We start from the raw sequence: 20,754 nt of genomic DNA on the forward strand, positions 1-20,754 counted from the left end.
CCCCTTAGTACAAGAAGCACAAGCAGATTGACCAGAAATAACTGCAAGCTCTTGATCAAAAGCTGAAGTACAAAGAACTTCTTAGTCTGAGCAAAATTATCCATTGTCTGCTGGAGCCATTGGTTCAGAGCTGGGTCTGTGCAGCACTTGAGGGACAGGGATAGAACAGTGTCACTTGGGAAATGACCTTGGATCTCTCTGCACGCTGCTCTAAGGAACATCCAAAGTGTACTGCAATGTAGCAAACCCCGAAATGGTGCAGGTCTCTCATCAGCATTTCTAGCTGTCTGGTGAGCTCCAGGATCCATGGGGATCCTGGCTGGAACTGGCTGAGAGCTTGAGTGTGGGTGCAGTGTTGACTGGTGGTGGAGTCGAGAGTCCCTAGGGCTGCAAAAGGAGCTGCAGGGAACTTCCCAATCTGGTTACACCAGGCTGTTAAAGGAGCAGCCACAACCTGCTACCTCCTGGGTTGGCAAAGAAAGGCCTAGGCACACTCAGAGGTAGGGGAGGAGAAGGGGACAGGAGCAGGTTTGTTGTCACCCTGAAGTGCTGGCAGTATGTAGCATTTCTGTAAACTTCAAAATTTGTGGAAGAGACATTCCTGTGGCTCACCCTGTGTGGGCTCAACCTTGAAATTACAAACAGATGAGATCTTGCTTAAATGGATTTATCTCAGTGTGAGTGAGGCTGGGCTGTGGCTCTGATCTCTCCAGCAAAACCCGAGGTGTCAGTGTGACACCTGAGGGCATGGGATTTTAAGAATAAATCTCTGTGGCTGTTTGATTTAATACATCACTGTTTTAAATCAATAAGCAACTGCAGTCAAGCACCAGGGGAATCTTGGCAGCTGGATCTTTTCTGAGCTCGGCATCTTCACTGAGGGCTCTGCCAGTGAGCAGTGGGGGTGTCAGGTGTTCTCAGTCATCTTGAGGGGTGGAAGAGCTTCAGTTTCACCTGTTGGCACTCTGCAGGGTTTTCTCCAGCAGTACCATGATCCCTGTGTGCAGTGCAGTGGGGAAATGTGGCTGTGCTCTCTATGTGCTTGGTGGCAGCTCAGGCTGTGCCCTGAGTGTCCTTGTGCTCTCCTTGCAGGGCCCATCATTGCCAGGACAGCCAGGCCAAGGAAAGAAGATTGGCCATCGAAGTGTGGATGCTTCTGGGGAAACCACCTACAAAAAGGTTTGATTTGGGGAGTGGGGGATGGCACCCAAGTGTGGGTGACAGGCTGAGAGAAGTTATGGCCCAGTAGTTATTAATCTGGTTGAGATTTTTATGCAGCACTCTTGGGCATCACAATCCTGCAAACAGCAAATCTGAAGCTCTAATTCACCTCTTCAGCAGCTGGGTAAACTTGGTTAGCAGTGTATGGTGCCAGTGTTGTAATGCAGGGGATGTTACTGTGATTATCTGCTGTGAAATGCTCACTGATTGCTGTTTTCCTTTGCCAGACCACCTCATCCACTCTGAAGGGGGCCATCCAGCTGGGGATTGGATATACTGTGGGCAATCTGAGCTCCAAGCCAGAGAGGGATGTCCTGATGCAGGACTTTTACGTGGTGGAGAGCATTTTTTTCCCAAGGTAAAGGAGAAGGGGAAAAAAATGAATGCATGAATTATTACTTTTCTTTTCCTCTCACTGATTTTTCAAGAGAGCTTCCATCTGTCTTTAGATGAGAGCTGCATGCTCTGAATGTTTTAAATCTGCTCGGTAATATACAAACAGAAATGTTATACGGTGGGAAATGTTGGAATTTGCAGTGCACTGGCCTGCAGGGAAGCACAGTGCAAGATGCAGTACTGTGCACTTCAGTTTATTACCTTTCATATATGCTTGTCTTTCTAGCTGTCCATCTAGAATTTCGTCCACAAAATCATACCATGTTTTAGATGGAAAAAACTCCTTCTGAGAGCTCTCTAACCGTGAATAAACAAAGCTCATAAAAGTTATGTTCTCTGTGTAAATATATTCTGCTTGGCAAGTGGTTGTTCCTTTAATCTCTGGAAATAGATTTTGGCAGATAGTTTGAAACCTGTTTTCCTACCACAGAAGAAAGGTGGTGGCTGTTGTTCCAAAGGTGTCATTTTGCAAGGCTCAGTGCATCTGAAATACCCAGTAGCTTTGGTGTGGCTGTCCATGTCTGGTGGATGGTAACAGGCCCTGCCCATGTGTGTGTTCTGTGCAGTGAAGGCAGTAACCTCACCCCAGCTCACCACTACGCCGACTTCAGGTTCAAGACCTATGCCCCAGTGGCTTTCCGGTACTTCCGAGAGCTCTTTGGGATTCGTCCAGATGATTATTTGGTATGGATATATTTTTAGATTTCTGTCTTTTCCTCCTTTATTTACCTTTACCATGAGGGTGGTGAGGCCCTGGCACAGGTTGCCCAGAGAAGCTGTGGCTGCCCACAGCTGGGCAGTGTTCCAGGACAGGTTGGACAGGGCTTGGAGCACCCTGGTCTAGTGGAAGGTGTAGCTGGCCATGGCAGGGGGTGGAATGAGATGAGCTTTAAAATCCTTTCCATCCCAAAACATTCCATGATTCCAAGTTTGAGTTTGCTGAACGGCAGCTGCCAGCCTGTACTGGAGGGAGGCCGTGACCTGCACACAGTGTGGGCTGTGTAAGCCCTGCAATGGGCTTCCCTCTGTGGCCCTTGTGGTAACAATAACTTACTGTGTTTACAAGCCAAAGGAGTTGTGTTCTGCTGGGTGCGACCCTGAAACGTCCCCTGTGGCTCAGGGGACAAAGATGGGAATTTTTTCTTGTGTACTCACTGGAGAGCTATGTGAGTGTAGTTATTTTAATCATCTTAAAAAGACAGAATAAACCACAGCTTGTTCTTGTGCTTCAAAAGCTCCTCAGAGCTGGAAAAGCTGGTTTTCAAATACCTTGGAGTACAAGCTGTTGGGGCTTCGAGTGCTCTGTGGTTGAATTTGGGCCCTTGCCTTTATGTGACGTCCTCTTCTCTGTGAACTGGAGAAGGAAACACGTCCATGAGTGCACACCCTTCCCTTTTGGAACAATCCTTTCTGTGTGACTTTACTTGTTGATAGGGGTGATGGCAGCTGAACATCTGCCAGTGAAACAAACCTGTGCCAGTGCCTGGTGGGAGGGTAGCAGTGATCCGCTCCTGTGCTAGCCAAGGCAGTGCTGTGTGATGGTTGAGTGTTCTGAGGACAGGCAAGGAGTTTGCCTCAGTTGCAAAGGTCGTGGCTCTGATTCATTGTTTCTGCTTCTCCTGATTGTCTCTTGCCTGCCACACTGGCAAATGTCTTTAATTATGCATGAGATCATTAACTTGATCAAGTCTGGAATTGTTAATCTGTGCAGAGCTGAAAGCCGTTTTCATTACATAATGAGGAGTATTTAATTTATTGCTCTGATCACCTCCCTTCCATGCCCCACCTCCTTCTCCCCATCTCACCTCTCACTGTGCACTTTTGTGATCCTGCCCTGAACCCATCTGACCCCTGCAGTACCTGGGTGGGCACTGAGCTAAAAAATGCATCTGCCTGCTTTGCTTTCTCCTTTTTGTTTCCTCTGCTGCTGGGCAAGTCCTTATTTGAGGACCTGCTGTTTGCATCCTGATGACTAGACATGTAGTCCCAGTTCAGGTCCTAGTGCAGAACTCTTTGCTGGGCTTGAGCAGGGCTCATCCCTTTTGTTTGCACACTTAGGATAAGACTTGTCACGTGCTTTCAGCAGGATAGATGAAGTGTGGCTGTAAAAATACAGCCAGGTTGGATGGAGCTTGAAGCAACCTAGTCTAGTGGAAGGTGTCCCTGCCCATGTATGGAATGAGATGAGCTTTAAAGTCATTTCCAGCCCAAACCATTCTGGGATTCTGCAAATCAAGCACTGGATTTTGCAGGGAGCAGAGGAGCACAAGGCCAGGGGAGGCTGCTGAGAACAGCCAGTGTGTTCTGTTCCCTCCAGCACAATGATATGTGGTTCCCTGAGCAGACTGTGGTGTCCCCTGAAATCCTCTGTGTCCGTCAGCATGTGCTGGGCTGTGCTCAAAGAGCCTGAATGTGATACGTGCGTGCAGTCACAATGGGAACAGATAAGATGTCATTATGAAAGCTGGATGTTCCTGAAAGCAGATGATTAGTTGGATACTGAGCAGTTGGGATGCTCTGAACTGTAATCTTAGTCTCTAATTATAAACTGTCCATCAGTTTGGCTGCTCAGACCTAACCTATAATGAAAATAGTTCTCACTTGAGCTTTGCTACCCCTTAATCTCCCAGGAGATGACATGGTGAGGAAGGCCCTTGAGGGCATAGAATTCAAATCTGCAATAAATGGGGGATAAAACATCACCTTCTTTTCTTTTTCTCACCAGTATTCGTTATGTAATGAGCCTCTGATCGAGCTGTCCAACCCCGGGGCCAGCGGCTCCCTCTTCTATGTCACCAGCGACGATGAATTCATCATAAAAACTGTGATGCACAAGGAAGCTGAATTCCTGCAGAAGCTCCTTCCTGGATACTACATGGTGTGTATTGCCCAGGACCTGGACCCAGCTCAGCTTTATCATGGCAGCTTTTCTGTCAGGCAGAACATCTCACAGGGCATATCCTCCACCTGGGTGTCTTGTGGCCTGCCCCCATGCCAGGGACAGTGTTAACAGCATGTCATGAAGCCAGTCCCAGAAGCACAAATCCTACTGATTATTTGCAAACTCTGTGAGTAAACATGAGGCAGATAATTGTGCCATAGTTTGGAGGCATGTTCTGGCCTCAGAAGGGCTTCCCAGGTATGTGTTTCTGAGTGTCCTTTTCCCAGAACTAGTTATTCCTCTTCACTTGGCAGCATGCATCTGCCCCAGCCTGCGTTTGGGGGTGGCTGCTGATTGCAGTCATAGATTAGTAAAACTCTTAAGGTTGGAAAAGACCACCAAGATCATCAGGTCCAACCTTCAGCTCAGCACCATGATGGTCACCACTGAACCTTGTCCTCAGTTGCCACAGACTCATATTATTTGAATACTTCCAGGAATGATGACTCCTCCACTGCCCTGGACAGCTTGTTCTAATCCTTTACAACCCTTTCTATGAAGAAATTTCTTCTTATATCCAACCTAAGCCTCCCCTAGCACAACTTGAGGCTATTTCATCTCATCCTGTTCCTTGTTCCTTGAGAGCAGAGCCTGACCCCCACCTGGCTGCACACACCTGTCAGGGACTTGTGGAGAGCAAAAGGTCCCCCTGAGCCTCCTTTTCTCCAGGCAATAATGCAACCAACTTGTTTTTGTGGGGAAAGTGCTACTGTCCTTGAATTTCTCTTGTTCTTGCTGTTTGAGGATTGTCCTGACTCCCACTGGCTGCAGTTCCAAGCTGGAGGCTTCCATGGTAGCAGCCAGCTTTGCACATCAGTCTGGGAAGGCAGGACATTGAGACCCAGAGACTTGCATTTGGTCAAGTAAATTGGACCCAAAGGTGCTGTTTTGGTGTAAAAACCAGGAGCTGGTCTCCTGCACAACTGGAGGCTCCAGCTTTATGGATGAGGACTCTTGGCATTCAGTTACAACGATTTGTTCGTTGTGAAGATGCCAAGGAGAAGATGATGAGAAGCCGTGCTGCTGCCCTATCTGTGTGCCTGGTGCAGTGGGTTTATGTGATCCTAACTGGTCCTGTGAAATTCCTTTCCTTGCTCAGTATTTACTGGGGAAAATTTACCCAAGAGAGGCAGGTTATGGGATTTCTGTGTGTTAGTGACAGCCAGGCCAAGAAGAAATTCTTCCCTTTGAAGGTGGGGAGGCACAAGTTGCTCAGAGCAGCTGTGGCTACCCCTGGATCCCTGGAAGTGTTCCAGGACAGGTTGGATGGGGCTTGGAGCAACCTGGGACAGTGGAAGGTGTCCCTGGCCATGGCAGGAAGTGAAACCATATGGTCTTTACAGTCCTTTCCAACCCAAACCATCCTGAGATTCTGTGAATCATTTGCTTTTGCAGGTAACACTCACATTCCTGGACAGGATGAGTTTTCTTGGAAAGCACTGCCTGTTGCCTAATGTATGTAGTAAATCAGGTGTAGGGTTTTGAGTGGGAATGGAGTTGCACTGTTAATCCTGCCATCATCAGTCAGTGAATTCAACTGAACTTACCTGTCTGATGCAGGGTTCTGAGCTACCTGTTGCAGTTTTCCAGTGTCTGTGTTTTGTGGTGCTACCCTTGATCACCATGCTGATCCTGGGAAACCACCCATATCAAAGGAGTCAGGGAAAGGAAGCAGAGTGGTTTCGTCCTGAATTACTTTAAAGCTGTTTCCATTACCTGCCTCTTACTAGAGGGCTCACTGCTGTGCCCAGGTGGGTGAGCTGAAGGGAATGAAATTTTAATACAGTCACGTTTCTGCTGTCTGTCAGAACCTGTCAGGACTGTCTTTCCTGCTACAGCCTGCAGAGAAGCTGTTTCCTTCCCAAATGTGCCCAAAGCTGAACAAGCAAATCCTGCCTGTCATGTCATTCCTAATTATTCTGCTGCCTAAAAAAAGGAGATGACAGCAGAACAGGATATCCGTGCTCTCTGGTTGACTGCTTTATAAAGCAACTCTACAACAGGAGGAGAACATTTATGTTGTTTTGTTTAAAAAACAACCCTGTCCCTGGTTTATTCTGGGCCAGAGAATGGCTCTTGATTCTGACACTTGTGGAGAGATAAAGAGAGCTGTTATTTTTAAGCTTGAAGTTCCCACTCATTGTGTTTATTTCTCTCCCAGTTTGGTTTCTTTTTTTTTTAGCTGCTGTACTTGGGGAAAGCAGGGGATTTCCGGACTTGGTTATTTGCCCAGAGAGTGCTGAACATCTCAGTCCCTGTATTTTCAGGTCCTAAAGCCACTGAAATGCAGGACTTTGTCAAATGTGTACACTGAGCTCCTGTTAAGTTCAGAAAACCTCTCAGCAAAGAATCCCTAGTCCAACTGTTCACATGCTTTGTGGTGAACACAGCAGGAATTTTCTGCTCAAATGACCTTTCTCCATGCTTTTTTCCACCCTTGCTACAGAATCTGAACCAGAACCCCCGGACCCTGCTGCCCAAGTTTTATGGACTATACTGTGTGCAGTCTGGGGGCAAAAACATCCGTGTGGTGGTGATGAACAACATCCTGCCTCGAGTGGTGAAAATGCACCTGAAATTCGACCTCAAAGGTTCAACCTACAAACGCCGAGCATCCAAGAAGGAAAAAGAAAAGTCTAGCCCTACATACAAGGATCTGGACTTCATCCAAGACATGCCCGAGGGCCTGATGTTGGATGCAGACACCTTCAGTGCTTTGGTGAAGACGTTGCAGCGAGATTGTCTGGTAAGGAGGGGGCAGCTCAGGGACAGGGTAAGGAACCTCTGTGGCTCTCGAGCATGAGGAAGAGCAGTTCCTGACTGAGAACCTTGCTAATGTGCTGACCCCAGAACAGGATCAATGCTTTCTCCTGCCCTTTTCCTGAAAGCCAAGCAGTAGAGTTGGATCTCATGGCAGCCTCTGAGGACTGAGGCTGTGCTGCTTTGCCTGGCACATCACACTTTGGCAGCCTGCTCCACTTCTAGCTGTTCTACTGGTGCATTTTCCCAATCACTGTGCAGCAGATACAGTGGTGTTGTTTGCAAGCCTTCGGGCCTTTGGTGTGATTGTGGGATGGCCAAACTCTGTGCAATCAGGCCCAGAGGTGACTGTTGGTTCAGAAACTTTCAGGCTCTGTCAAAGGAGTTGTTAGTGGGGATGTGAGTGGGATGCTTTGCTTTGATTGCTTTGATTCCAGGCTTTGGGGTCTGTATTTCTGCTGCTGGCTTGATATTTTGTCTTTGTTCTTGAATTCATTACTAATCTATAGGTATTGGAAAGTTTTAAAATCATGGACTACAGCCTCCTGCTTGGGGTTCATAACATAGACCAGTACGAGCGGGAGCAGCTGTCGGAGGGAGCCCACAGCACGTCGGATGAGAAGCGTCCCGTGGGGCAGAAGGCTCTGTACTCCACTGCCATGGAGTCCATCCAGGGAGGGGCTGCCCGGGGGGAGTCCATAGACACAGACGACACGTAGGTGAAACCTGGGCTCGCTCGTGCTGCTGGGAGGGCCAGAGGTGGAGGCTGGAGTGGGAAATCCCTAATGAGACCCACAGGAACTGCTCAAGGGAGCAGCTGTCCTGGGGTTTTGGTAGTCCTGCCATTGTCATGGGAAAGGGGGAAGCCAGGGTGGGAAGTAGTTCTGTAGGCTCTAGCCTCACAGTAGTCTCTTTTCTTAGGCCAGCTGTAGGTTGTCAGCTTGTGTAATAACCTCTAAACATCCACCCATGCCCTGGGGAGGAGATACTAGCTCAGTTCTAGCTCAACACCCAAATACTGGAGCAGAAGTAGGGATCAGCCTGTCCCTAGGAGCTCGGAGTTCTCCATCACTCCCACCTTTGGAATCCTTGGCAGTTCCCTGAGGCCATCCCAGTGGGGTTAGCAGACAGCAGTGTAGTGAAGTGCTGGAGTCACTGGTGGAGCTGGAGGCTGGGAGTTGTCCCAAGCCTGTGCTGTGCTTGATCTGGGGTTCTGCCTGGCTCCCTAGTTCTTGAGCCAAGGAATGGTGGAGCTTGCTGCTGTCTAAAACCAGCTGCTGTGGGTTTGATGGAAGGTCAGTCCTGAGAGCCGAGGTAAGACCATGGTGTTACCAGTCCTTTGGGCAGCATCAATAATTGCAGTGGCTACCTGAAGAAGTACTGGTACTCCTGTGCTTTGGTTGTGTGCTGGTGCTGATGGCACCTTTGGCAGGATGGCATTAGTGTGGATGGGACCGGGAATATCTTGTTGTTAAGCATTTACTGCCCTAATGGCAGACAGCTCTCACCATAAATAACCTGGCCCCCAGAATAAAGTAGGCAGGAGAAAATTCCATGGTCCTTTCTGGCCTGGGCAGAGCTGTGCCACACAATTCAGGTTCTGTCATGATAGTGGTATTTGGCCATGCAGGCAGTGACCCTGGGACACTTGGGGTCAGGCCAGGTCAGTTGGTGACTCCTGTGGTCATGCACAAAGTGACCACATCACTTTTGGAATGTATCTGACACCACACCAGAGCCCCTTAGCTCTGGTTGCCCTTCCCCAGAGCTTGGGTGTTAGAGGTGCTCTGGCTGAGGCTGCAGCTGCTGAAGTTCTGCTTTACTTGCAGGATGGGAGGGATCCCAGCAGTGAACGGCAAAGGAGAGCGTCTCCTGCTGCACGTAGGAATCATAGATATCCTGCAGTCATACAGGTAGGTAACCTGGCAGTGTGTTTTTTCTGGCTGATAACATCTCTTTTAGTACCAAATGAAAGCAGGGGGGATGTCCTCTCCTGGAGACTCTGAGGTTGAGTAGATGCAGCTGCCCCAAGCTGGCCATGGGCTTCCTTTATGTTCTTAGAACAGCTGGGGACACACAGCCCTTTGTCCAGGATGATGAGCTGCTCATAAAGGAGCAGTTTCCCACCTCAGTGTGGGAAACACCTCTTCCAGCCCAGCTGGAAGTCCTTCCCTGTGGTGTTCCCAGGCAGTCCTGACCTGGCTGGGGAGATGCTGGAGAAAGCTCAGTCCTGATGGCATTGGCAGCTCAGGGACCTTGCCCATAGGGTATGAAAGGGAGCTTGGTACCAAGTACGTGTCTGAATCTGTATCTTTATTTTTCTCTCCACTTCTCCTTGGAATTAGGTTCATCAAGAAGTTAGAACACACCTGGAAGGCCCTTGTCCATGATGGGGTGAGTGCCTGTGCAGAGGCAGGAGTTGTCCAAGCCTCCCAGGATTACCTGGTGGCTGTTTATAGAGACTGACCTGGCACAGCTGCAGTTGATGCAAGAAGCAGTTCTTGTCTCTAATTCCTGCATAGTAGGGTGGTGCCACTTATTCCCAGCCAGGTTTCCTTGCTCAGTACAGCTCCTCACATGTTGAGCTGTTGTGCTCACAGCTTTCTTCCCCTGCTCCTATGTGTCCTTCCCTTCCTCCCATGATACCAGGAACAAACACCCAGGTGTGTGTGTTCCTGGGCTGTCAGGAGCCCTGTGCTGTTCTCTTTGGTGACTGGCTGTTTCCACTTCCACTAGGCCAGCAAATCCCTTTCCATATTTCCCTGCTGGCTTCATTCCTGCAGCAGCCAGGTGTGTGTTTCTGAAAGAGCAACCTTGGATGTGGAAACCATTTTTCAGCCTTGCATTTCCTGGCTTCCCTTAAAATGGCAAAGGAAATGTGGAGATGCCAAGTCATGGGAGCACAGTCAAACATCAGAAGCAGAAAAAGCTTCAGTTTTACTGTTTTAAACAAAAAATAATTTGAAATGTGTGGGGCTAAATTTGGATGTCTCTGTGACATGCAAAGGTATCCAGGTGTGCTTGGAATGGCAGCCACCAAAGGCAGAAGAAATTTCATGTATGCAATCAGGCCAGTGTTTAAAAAAATCCAGGAAGTCTGCAAAGGAATAAAATCACCAAAATCCATTATAAAATCACAGCAAGAATATAATCAAGTGAATCAGAGGCAACGCTTCAGGGTTATTTATAGCATTAATTAGAGTGTTTCAGTTAAGCCTTTCCATTTTAAGGCTCTGTCAGTGCTAAATGTTGGAATAAAAAAGATTGTGTTGGTTGTTACAGAAATTCTGCCTTGAGGGATCATTTTAAAATTAAACAATTGTTTTTTGCTGTTGTAGGACACGGTGTCAGTACACAGACCCAGCTTTTATGCAGAGAGATTCTTCAAATTCATGACCAACACGGTGTTTCGAAAGAATTCCTGTAAGTACCAGGTTCAGGGGCTACTGTGCTGTGAGGCTTTACCTTGGCCTTGCTGCTGCAGACCTCACAAGGAGTCTAGGTTGGAGCCTGAGCAGGGTTTTCCACTGTGGTACAGCTGAGAGAGCTGAGGGTGTTCAGCCTGGAGAAGACTCTCAGGAGACTTTAGAGCCCCTTCCAGTGCCTGAAGGGGGCTTAGGAAAAGAAGGGGGAAGGACTTTTTATACAGGCAGATAGTGACAGGCAAGGGGCAATGGTATGGAGATGGCAGGGTTAGATTAGAAGTTAGGAAATCAGAGAGTGGCGAGACTCTGGCACAGCTTGCCCAGATTCCTGGAAATGTCCAAGGCCAGGTTGGACAGAACTTGCAGCAACCTGCTCTAGTGCCCATGTCCCTGCCCATGGAGTGGGTGGAATGAGATGGTTTTTTAAAGTCGCTTCCAACCCAAAACATTCCATAATACAGAGCAAAACTAAGAACTACCGAGCCCTCAGATTGTCACAGCTTGCCTTGGTCTGCTCAGGCTCCCACCCAGTCCCTGCACCTGACCTGGGTTCGGTCCGGGAGGGATGTGTGTGAGGGCAGAGCTTCTCCTTGTGAAGAGAGAAATACCTTTGGTGTGACAGTAGCTGGTGGTGGTACTTGGACCTTGTGTCTCCCTCCATCCCCCAGCTCTGAAGTCGTCCCCCTCGAAGAAGGGGCGCAGTGCCTTGCTGGCCGTGAAGACGGCGGGTCCCACCGCGGCGTTCTCGGCCAGCCAGCTGGCCTCCGACAAGGATGACACCCAGTACGACCTGCGGGCGGCCAGGAGCTACCCCACGCTCGATGATGAAGGTGACAGCCCCGCTCAGGGTATTGGCTCTGTGGTTACCCTCTCTTTCCTAGCAGTTCCTTAGGATCCTCCCTTGTTCTCGTCAAGTTCCCCACTGTGCACCGACTGCAGATCTTTCCTCATGGGTAGCTCTTCATTGCATGTCTTGCTGTGCTTTGCAGGTGCTAAACCTAACAAGGACAGGGAAGAAGGTAAGAGTGCATCATTTTGTCGCAGCACCAGCAGGTATTTGATGCAACACCTCTGCATCAAAGGAGACCAGACCCCTTCTTTGCAGCACTGTGGGGTTCTGCAGTAAAAATGGTCACCTGCATCACTGCTGTAAGACAGCAGCTGCCATGGGGCACCATAAGTCATAGCCCAAAAGCCAACAGAAAGTTGCATTTTCTACCCTTTAAAAAAAATGGGGGTCAGGGGGTAGTGACTGGGAACTGCAGCACTCCAACAACAGTGTTTGGGCAGTTATTACAGGCAGGATCTTGCCATTGGAAAACAGGAATGGGCTGCTTCTGTGCTGCCTTTCCTTCACTTCCATCTGGTTGCATTTACAGCTGAGGGCTGGAGGACAGGCTCCTCCAGTGCATGGGTTTGGATTGCTCCCTGTACACTGGACACTCAGTTCATCTCTTAATTTACTTGGATATTTATCTCTGGTGATCCAAGAGAGATTTGGTCACCAGTGCAAAGTCTTCATTGGCATTCTATGTCCTGCCTGTTGTGCTGAAAGTGGTGCTGACTGGCTCTCTCCAAAGGACACCTTGGGAGAAGCTGTCATGTTCATGGACCCAACTAAACTTCCTGCCTGTCTGTGGTTTTGAGTGCCCAGTCCCAGTACGGGTGTGCAGGCTCATGGTGGAACAGCCTCCACAGGGCTGGTGTAGGTGAAGTGTTGGTGTTTGACTTAATCATCTCTTCTTCCTGCCTCTCCCCCGACCCTGCTCTGGGCCAGCAGGCAGGCCAGACCTGCTCCCTTGCACTCCTCCTTCCTTTGAAGAAGCTACTACGGCCTCCATAGCCACAACACTATCGTCAACATCTCTCTCTGTTCCCGAGCGATCGCCCTCGGAGAGCTCTGAGCAGCCCAGGTACAGGTGAGGACACTTTCCCTGCTCCCACTGGCAGAGAGTGCTGCCACTGCTCTCCGTGCTGCACATCCCGGCAGGCTGCCCTGCACTCTAGAATGCTAAAGACCGATTTTAATTAAATCTCTCCTGGGAGCAAGCAGACATAGCTTTGATGGGATTAATTATTGCTGGAAGAAGTGTCAGCTGTTAAGTAGAACATCTCCCTCATGGAATGAGTAGGTAGATTTGGGGACAGTGCAGGATTTTTGGCTCAGATTGCTCCTCCAAACTCTTCTGTTTTCTTTCCACAGGAGGCGTACACACTCCTCAGGGCAGGATGGCAGGTGAGAAATGGGTCTCCTGTCTTCTTGTCTCATCTTTTCTCTACTGCACAGAGAACTCATGTTTATCCCCATGCAAAGGTCTCTTCGAGGGCTGAGTGGGAATTTCAGCTGCTCCAGGATTTTGGCATGAATGCTGAACTGCTTCTGCAAACAGATAATCCCCATTTCTTACACAGAATTTTCCTTGCAAAGCAGATCTCTTAGTGCTTTGAAAGTACCACAGTTGCTTGATAGGAAAGGGGAAAACATTGCTGTCCAAATTTACCCATCCACCCAGCACCAGAGTCAAGGAAGGTCATTTAAGTCCCTTTAAGCAAGTAAGTGACAGCAGGAACATTGCTTCTCTGAGCATCTGCCTGTGGCCTGGGCAAAGTGAAAGGGCTTTGACTTTGTGAGGCACTGAGCACCCTCAGTCCTCATAGAAGTAGCTTCCAGTGTTTTCAGAAATCTGTGAGACTTTTTCCCTCCTGTGGTGTCTCAGAGCCAAGGGCATGGTAGGACAGAAATGCTTTGCTGCAGAGGGGTGTCTGATTTAGAGGCTCATATAATTAAAATATTGTGCATTATTGTGGAATTATTTTGCACCAGTAAAAATCATCCCATTGCCCCTGTCAGCAGGATCTGCACAAGGAGCCAGCAAATGCTGCCCTCTCTTTCCAAGACATTGTGTAGGTATAGTACGCTTTGAAATGACATCAGAGACTCAGTCCTGGGATGTGCCATAGCCAGAGGAGCCTGACAGGCTGATCACTTCTCTCCCTGCAGTCAGTGTTTGGTGCTTGGAAGGAAAGGTCATTGGAAGATGAGGGTTTGCCCCATGTTACAGGCATCTGCTGCTGTTCCAAGCTTTGAGTGATATGCTGAGTTCTGTTGACGTGCCCTGTGGAAGAATCCCTTTCTGTGGTGTTTCCCAATGAAAATACTTCTGGATGCTGCATGTTGCTGAATCCTGGTAAATTCCTGTCCTTACAGGGCAGGGACCTGCTCCCTATGTGAAGTGTCAGGGACTTGTCAGGACACCTCATATCCTGCAGAATCCAGTGTTAGAAATTGCTGAAAATTGGAGACTTAAACTCAGGCCCCAGTGGTAGGGCCCATGTGGAAAATGCAGTGACTTCATCCAGAATAGTTCAGACTCAATGGTACCTCATGGAGGGAAGGATCTGTTGTAGTATGTGACTGCTCACCCAGAAATAGGTCAGGTGAATCAGTGACCTGGGAGCATTCAGGGAGCTCAGTGGCTTGGTCAGAGTAGATCTGTCTGTCACAGATTTGCCAGAGCTACACTGACTGTCTGCAGGTGTGGCCACCCTTGCTGATTTTTGCCTAATCTGTCCCTTTCTAGAGCCAGTGCCTCCATGTGCCCTTCCTGAGAGAGAAGGGACCTGTGCACTTGTGGAGCTCTCTGGGATCCCCTGGGGAAAACCAGTGTAGACATAAATTTATTAAAGCAAGAATTTACACTCCTGAGCTGAGATGGAAAAAACCTTTACCCAGTTTACTCAAGGATGTGTCACATCTCTAGTTATTCTGGTCTGCTGGGGTCTACTCCAGATTTGAGGTCCAGCCCTGTGAGAAAGAATGTAATGAGTTCCTTGAATGGAACTGACCCCAGCTCTGGTCAGTCAGCCTGGAGCAGGGCAGTGCTGTCCATGTACCCAGAGCTCAGCCCTTCTCTGACAACTGCCCCTCGCCTTGGCAGGCTCCTGCTCCTTCCCATGGGGACAGTGGAGTCAGCCCTGCTGGCACAAGTAATTACTTTAGTAATGAGGTATTAAAGTGAAGATTGTCAGAAACAGTTCCAGAGTGTGCAGATCAATCTGATCTCAACCTCAGAGCAGCTTTGGTGTAGTGGGGGTCTTGGAAGAGATAAGAGGCTCTAGCCTGGTGCCAGGCTAACTGTGGACACAAGTTTTCCCTAGAGGTCAGTTCTCTTTGCTCCCATGCTCCATCTGACACTGCCTGTCTTTCCTGCAGCACTGGCTGTTTAACACCTTTGCTCTTGTCCTCTTTTCCCACCTTGTTATTCCTGATTGCTGCAATCTTCAGGACTGACTCTTTTTCCTGGGAGTTTTGGTTATCCAAACCCTCAATCCTAGGAGGTCTGAGTGCTCCCTCTGAGCTAAAATCAGCCACTGAGTCTGTGCTGGGAGCCCAGTGTCACAGTAGCAGCAGTAGCAGGTGTGTTCTGAGGCAGAGCTGCATGAAAGGCTTGGCTGGCTCTGGACTAATTCAGGCTGACCTAGAATTGAGAGCTATGCATAACTCATGCCCAGCTGAGTCTTTGGGCCTGTCTCTTTGGTTTCCAGGTCACACGAGGAGGTGCGGGTCGAGGAGGAGGTTCAGGAAATCAGTGTCGAGCTGGAGCCCAAGTGTGACGTTGAGATTGTAGCTCCTGAGGAAGAAGTCAAAGAGTGAGTGTTTTGAAGTGTTGAGTGGGTTTTGAGCTGTGGCTGCTTGTGCTGGAGGCTTTGCTGGAGTCATGGGTGTTTGGTGAGGCTGAGCACAGTTCTGACCTGACCTGCCCTGATGTGATGTGACCTTTCAAGATGTGACAGCATAGCATCTTCAGCTCCCCTGTAATAAATCAATTTTCTTGCTCCTGTCCTGACTGCAGTGACTAGATTGTCATCTCTTTCCCCTCTGCAGAGAGGCAGCTTCTTCAGCCTGTGCCATTGTCACATCCACAGCCACTGTAGAGGTGGAGACAGCCAGCCAGGCCTCAGAACCAGCCAGCCAGGCCTCGGATGAAGATGACGTGCCAGTCACAGACATATACTTTGTAAGAGACCTCCACCTGACCCTTGGGGTGTGATGGGAAGGGTTGGACAAGGCTGTCAGTATCCATTCCAGGCAGTTAGGTGCAAGGCACTGGCTGTCCTGCACCATCTTGGTGTGGAGCACCTTGAAACCTCGGTGCTGGGTGGGTTTTTTTAAATGCAGGGAACTGGATTAAACTTGGAGAACTCAAAACAGCATCTAGTGGGGCTCACACAGGTGGCACTCCTGCTGTGGATGTAGCTGTAGCTGTGCTGCTCTACTTCCAAGCACAAGTGCTTATCTAGGCCAGCATATTTGCTCTTGGGACAAGCCAAGGTGATGTGGGTGCAACAGAGAGGTTCTTCCTTCCTCAGCCACAGATGTTGGCTGCTTTCCTGACACAAACATGGCCTAGACCCAAAGGGAGGTGGTTGCAGAGGGTGACCTTGGGCTCTGGTGAACTCCGGCTTTTCCTTTCCCTGCAGGCTGCATTAGGTGATGCAGTGGGAGTCTAGTGCTGAGCCAGGGAGTAAGTTGGTGGTTGGCAGCAGAGTGCCGTGGAGCCTGGCGCTGGTCCTCACTCAGCTCCCACAATGGCTGAGCAACTTCTGCAGACCAGAGAAGAGGTTTTTTAGCAACACCTACCTGTCCCATGGATTCCCAGAGCAGAGCTGAGTGCCTGTCCTGTGAGAGCTGAGCTCTCTCTCGTGCCTGGGCACTGGAACCCTCATTAAAAGAGGTGCCCGGCTCCTCCCTGCTCCGACTGTTGCTGTTGGTTCTGTGGTGCTGGAGATGACCTGAGCCCATGTGATGGGCTCCTTCAGGCTAAACTAAAATGCAGGCCTTTTCCTGGGCTTTTGTGACTCTGCTGCAGAGCTGCTCACTCATTGCCGAGTCACTCTGAGGCTCTTGGGAGCTGTGGAAGGAATCAGCCGTTTTACAGCTTGTTTGGGGTTGGATGCATGCTGTTCAAAGTGCAAACGGCTCCTTAGTACCGATGGCCCCTCCTTGCCTGTGGATGGCAGCTGTGTGCAGGCAGATCCTGCCTGCTCCCCTGGCAAGTGTCTTCTTACTAGGGTCAGCTGCTCTTCCTGTCCCTGGGCATATGACTCCCCCCAGCTTGAGGGGGCACCTCTATCCAAGGGAAAATTCTGCAGTGTGTTCACAGAGAGTGTGACTGCTCATCAGCATTTCATACTTCATCTGAGTCGGAGTTTTGCATTAAATGTGTGTCGTGTGCTGTGGAGTGTTTGTCACTGCTGGGATGAAGGGAAAAGCTGATTTGAGCTCCCATGAGCACTCTCCTTGGAAAACCACTTGAGCTGGAGCTCAGGTGGGGCTGCACGCATGTGCTCAAGTAGCACCACAGCTGCTCCTACAGGAGTGCTCAGGGGCAATGGTGGGTGAAGGGATGGTGTGTGCAGAGGAGGATTTGGCCAGTCCCAGGGGACTGTGCTCTGATCACTGGAAGTCTACTCCTGGAGAGCAGTTCATTCTCCTGTTCATCCCCAGGGAATAAAAGTGCAGAGTGTGGCAGGGCCTGGGTGCTGCTCTCCCCTGCACGGCTTTCCCACCTGCTCACCTGTTGAGGCCTGGAGTTGCCCAACCCCTTGTTTTTTGCTTTCTCTTTCATCCTCTCTTTCATATCATCCTTTTTTTCCTCTGTTTCCTTTCTCACCTCATTTGTCCTGGGGCCACTCAGTTCACAGATGGGAGGTACTGGATTTACTCTCCCCGCCAGCGCAGACTCCGAACTACCTCGCGTTCCTCTGGGATTGTAAGTGACCATGCCAGCACAGCATGTAGGGGAGCAGAGCTGCAGCTTTGAAACACTGGGGCCAGCACCCCATTTCTGTCAATGGCTGGGGCTCTGGATTAAATGGGCATTAGGAACCAGCCCAGCAGAAATGGGGGAAACATATCAAAATGACATCAGTGGATTTCCTTGTAGGATCTGAGAGCATCATGAGCTCTGTCCTGCTTTTCTGAAGACTGGTGATATAGCTCCTACCCTGGGATGGGCTGCAGTGTCACCCAGCCCTTGGGAAAAGTGAGAGCAATGAGGCCCTGGCACATGTTGCCCAGAGAAATCTGTGGTTGTCCTCTCCCTGGAAATGTCCAAGGTCAGATTGGATAGGCTTGAAGCAACCTGGAACAGTGGAAGGTGCCCCTGCCCATGGCAAGGAGGGGTACTGGGTGATCTTCCAACCCAAACTGTTCTGTGATTTTAAGAGCCAGATCTGGCTGGAGTGGCACCAGGGCCTGTAGGTGATGTAGGTGATGTCAGGCTCATCTCCCTCAGTCCAGGAAGAGGGTTTTAAAGACACCATTAAGATCTTTTGAAGCTTTTAAAACTCCAGTTGCAAACAGATCTGTTTTGGCTTGTGGGGAGCAGCTCATAAGCCAAATGAGGCAGGAGCTGGTGCTGCTAGGACTGGTTTCAGTTCTCTGCCCTTCTCAGCATCACCAGTGGACTCCTCCTCACTAAAGATGTTCTGTGAGCAGGGAGGATTTTCCTTTCCAAAAGATGCAGGGGGGTATTAGAGATTTTAGGGGCTGAATCTAGAGCTGAGATTGTTCTGTTTAGCATTTTTAGCCTTGGGAAAGCTGCTGTCCCCAGGGGGTGGTGGCAGTGCTGCTGGAGCCTCGCTGGTGCAGCCTGGTGCTCCCATTTGGGTATTTGGATTACAGGCAGGGTGCATGGGAAAGCAGGGGCAGGAATGTGCCCCTGGCTGTGGCTGATGGCATGAGGAAGGTGCTGCACTTCTGTGGGCAAACAGGCAATTCCTCCTGCAGCTCCTCCTGTCCCTAAGCTGGGTTTGGCTGCTCTGGCACCCGGAGGGGTAATGCCAAGCACTGAATGCTCCTTTATCTCCCACAGCTCCCCGCATGCATCTAAGATCCTAAAAGGCTCTGAAAAAGACTGGCTGGAGCATGTGGTTCAGTCAGGAAGGGTGGAGCATCATGGATGAAAAACAATGTGGGACAAGCTTGATGTGGTGGGGAGCTTTCCTGAAAGAATCTCTGACAAAGCCCTGTCAGAAGCCCCAAACAGGGGTTTCTCAATCTTCCTCCCAGCAGTCTCTGCTAATGGAATTGCAGTTATTGGAGGGTTCAGTATGTGGAGCCCAGTGCTTCAAAGCTTCTCTGGCTTCCTGTAGTTCCTTGTACATTGTAAACTGTCGCTTAGTTCCTCGGCTGGGAACACCACAAGCTTCTTCCAAGCATCCAGTTCTGCTTCTCTTCCTTTGCAAATGTCAGGCTGGGTCAAAGGGGGCAGTTTCTTCTCTGTGGGAGCTCCCCTGGAGACAAAAGAGCCTGTTTGCAATGTAAAAGGGGCCCCCCTTGGGAAGCCTGGAAGCAGAAACCAGCCCTTGAATCTGTGCTGTGTATGAAGCAATGTGTCTTCTCACACCAATGCCCAGTGCTGTGATAACTGTCCCTCAAAGCACACCTCCTTCCCGTCATTTTTTCCAGGGTCCAGTTGTGTTTTGCCTCCTGTGTTGTACTTGTTCCCATCACCCCACTGTCCCCAAGATCTCAGCAACAACTGTTTCCTTTCTGTGGCCACCATCCGCCATGGTCTCACCCCACCTCCATTGCCTTCTGCAAAGGAGGAAGGTACAGCAAACAAATCCAGTTTCCCTGTAAAAGCCCTCCTGGACATCAGTTTGTAGCATACACAGGGCTCGAAATGGGAGGGTGAGAGCTGGTAGCAGGAGAAGGAACCCAGAGCTGTCACTGCTCTTAGGTAAGTCACTGCCCAGATTTCTTGGTTTCTCTGGAGCCGGGTGATGCCATGGCAGGGAGCTGAGGTTTCCTGACATCTCAAAAGCTCTAAAACTCTGACCCTACAAGAGGAGATGTTGTACCCCCACTACAGCTGGCACAGGTTCCCATTAGTAGGAAGCAGGTATGTGCTGAGGATGAGGAGGGCTTCTCTGTTGAGAGCTGCCTCTGGGCTCAGTGCTCTCCTCCAGTGGACAGCTGTTCTTACTGTATTGTTTCCTACTCTTTTTATTTTCTCCTTTTATTTTTCCTCTTCTCTCCTTTGCTCCCTGCTCTGCTGCTGCTCTCCCTGCATTCTCCCTGCCGTCTCTGGCCACTCTGGCAGCCGACAGACGAGAGGAGTTGGGTTTACTCCCCGCTCCACTATAGCGCTCAGCTCCACTCTGTCTCCGATGAGGAGAGCGATACAGTAAGTGTCCAACAGCCGTGTGCTGGGTGCCCGGTGGGTCAAGGTCAGAGTTGGTGCTCCCTCTGCAAGGACAGCTTGGCCTCTGGCCTTGTGAGGCCCCTGCATGGCTGTGGCACAGCCTGGCTGCCTCTCAGGTCAGCTCTGTGCTGGCAGAGCCCGGGCCTGCTCAGCAAGGGCTGTGGCTTATTCCCAGTTGTTTGGTGCAGGGAAAGCTTTGGGGAGTTGAGTTTTTCCAGACATGTTGCCATTTCTGGAGGCTGTAAACCAGCCTCTTTGGTTGTGCTGGGACTTGACTGATGTGGGCACTGGTGCTCAGGGATTGATCCTCTTTCCCCTCACTGAGTGGCTGGAGCATGTCCAGAGAAGGGAGTGGAGCTGGGGAAGGGGCTGGAACACACGTGTGATGAGGAGCAGCTGGGGGAGCTCAGCCTGGAGAAAAGGAGGCTCAGAGGAGACCTTGCTCTCCACAACTCTCTGAGAGGAGGATGCAGCCAGGTGGGGGTCATGTTCTGCTCTCAGGGAACAAGGAACAGGACAAGAAAAAACAGCCTCAAGCTGTGCTAGGGGAGATTTAGGTTGGATATGTGGTAAAATTTCTTGACTGAAAAGGTGTTGTCAGGTATTGGAACAGGCTGCCCAGGGCAGTGGTGGCATCACTGTCCATGGAAGTGTTCAAATGACGTGTGGCTGTGGCACATGAAGACATGGGTTAGTGGTGGACATGGTGGTGGTGCTGGGCTGATGGCTGAACTTGGTATTCTTGGAGGTCTTTTCCCATCTTAACGATTCCATGATTCTGTGACTCTGTTCTCTCTGC

General features: G+C 50.0%; 1 protein-coding gene across 14 annotated transcripts in view; it reads left to right on the plus strand.

Moving 5' to 3' along the window:
* PIP5K1C (phosphatidylinositol-4-phosphate 5-kinase type 1 gamma) overlaps positions 1-20,754 on the plus strand; it is a 51,096-nt gene that overhangs the window by 26,447 nt on the left and 3,895 nt on the right. The window contains exons 3-18 of one of the 14 annotated variants that reach the window (XM_056512490.1): positions 1,093-1,179; positions 1,449-1,579; positions 2,184-2,301; positions 4,343-4,495; positions 7,005-7,304; positions 7,828-8,033; positions 9,148-9,231; positions 9,664-9,712; positions 10,657-10,741; positions 11,412-11,591; positions 11,733-11,762; positions 12,521-12,662; positions 12,947-12,979; positions 15,289-15,393; positions 15,629-15,761; positions 16,225-16,499. In XM_056512490.1, the coding sequence (XP_056368465.1) occupies positions 1,093-1,179; positions 1,449-1,579; positions 2,184-2,301; positions 4,343-4,495; positions 7,005-7,304; positions 7,828-8,033; positions 9,148-9,231; positions 9,664-9,712; positions 10,657-10,741; positions 11,412-11,591; positions 11,733-11,762; positions 12,521-12,662; positions 12,947-12,979; positions 15,289-15,393; positions 15,629-15,761; positions 16,225-16,254 (1,866 nt within the window). In that variant the 3' untranslated portion in view covers positions 16,255-16,499. Of the gene's footprint in view, positions 1-1,092; positions 1,180-1,448; positions 1,580-2,183; positions 2,302-4,342; positions 4,496-7,004; positions 7,305-7,827; positions 8,034-9,147; positions 9,232-9,663; positions 9,713-10,656; positions 10,742-11,411; positions 11,592-11,732; positions 11,763-12,520; positions 12,663-12,946; positions 12,980-15,288; positions 15,394-15,628; positions 15,762-16,224; positions 16,500-19,853; positions 20,749-20,754 lie in introns of those variants that run through there. The other 13 variants (XM_056512491.1, XM_056512492.1, XM_056512493.1 and 10 more) reach the window with 13 other exon arrangements.

Source organism: Oenanthe melanoleuca, chromosome 28 (assembly GCF_029582105.1).
Source record: "Oenanthe melanoleuca isolate GR-GAL-2019-014 chromosome 28, OMel1.0, whole genome shotgun sequence".
NCBI classification, from domain to species: Eukaryota; Metazoa; Chordata; class Aves; order Passeriformes; family Muscicapidae; genus Oenanthe; species Oenanthe melanoleuca.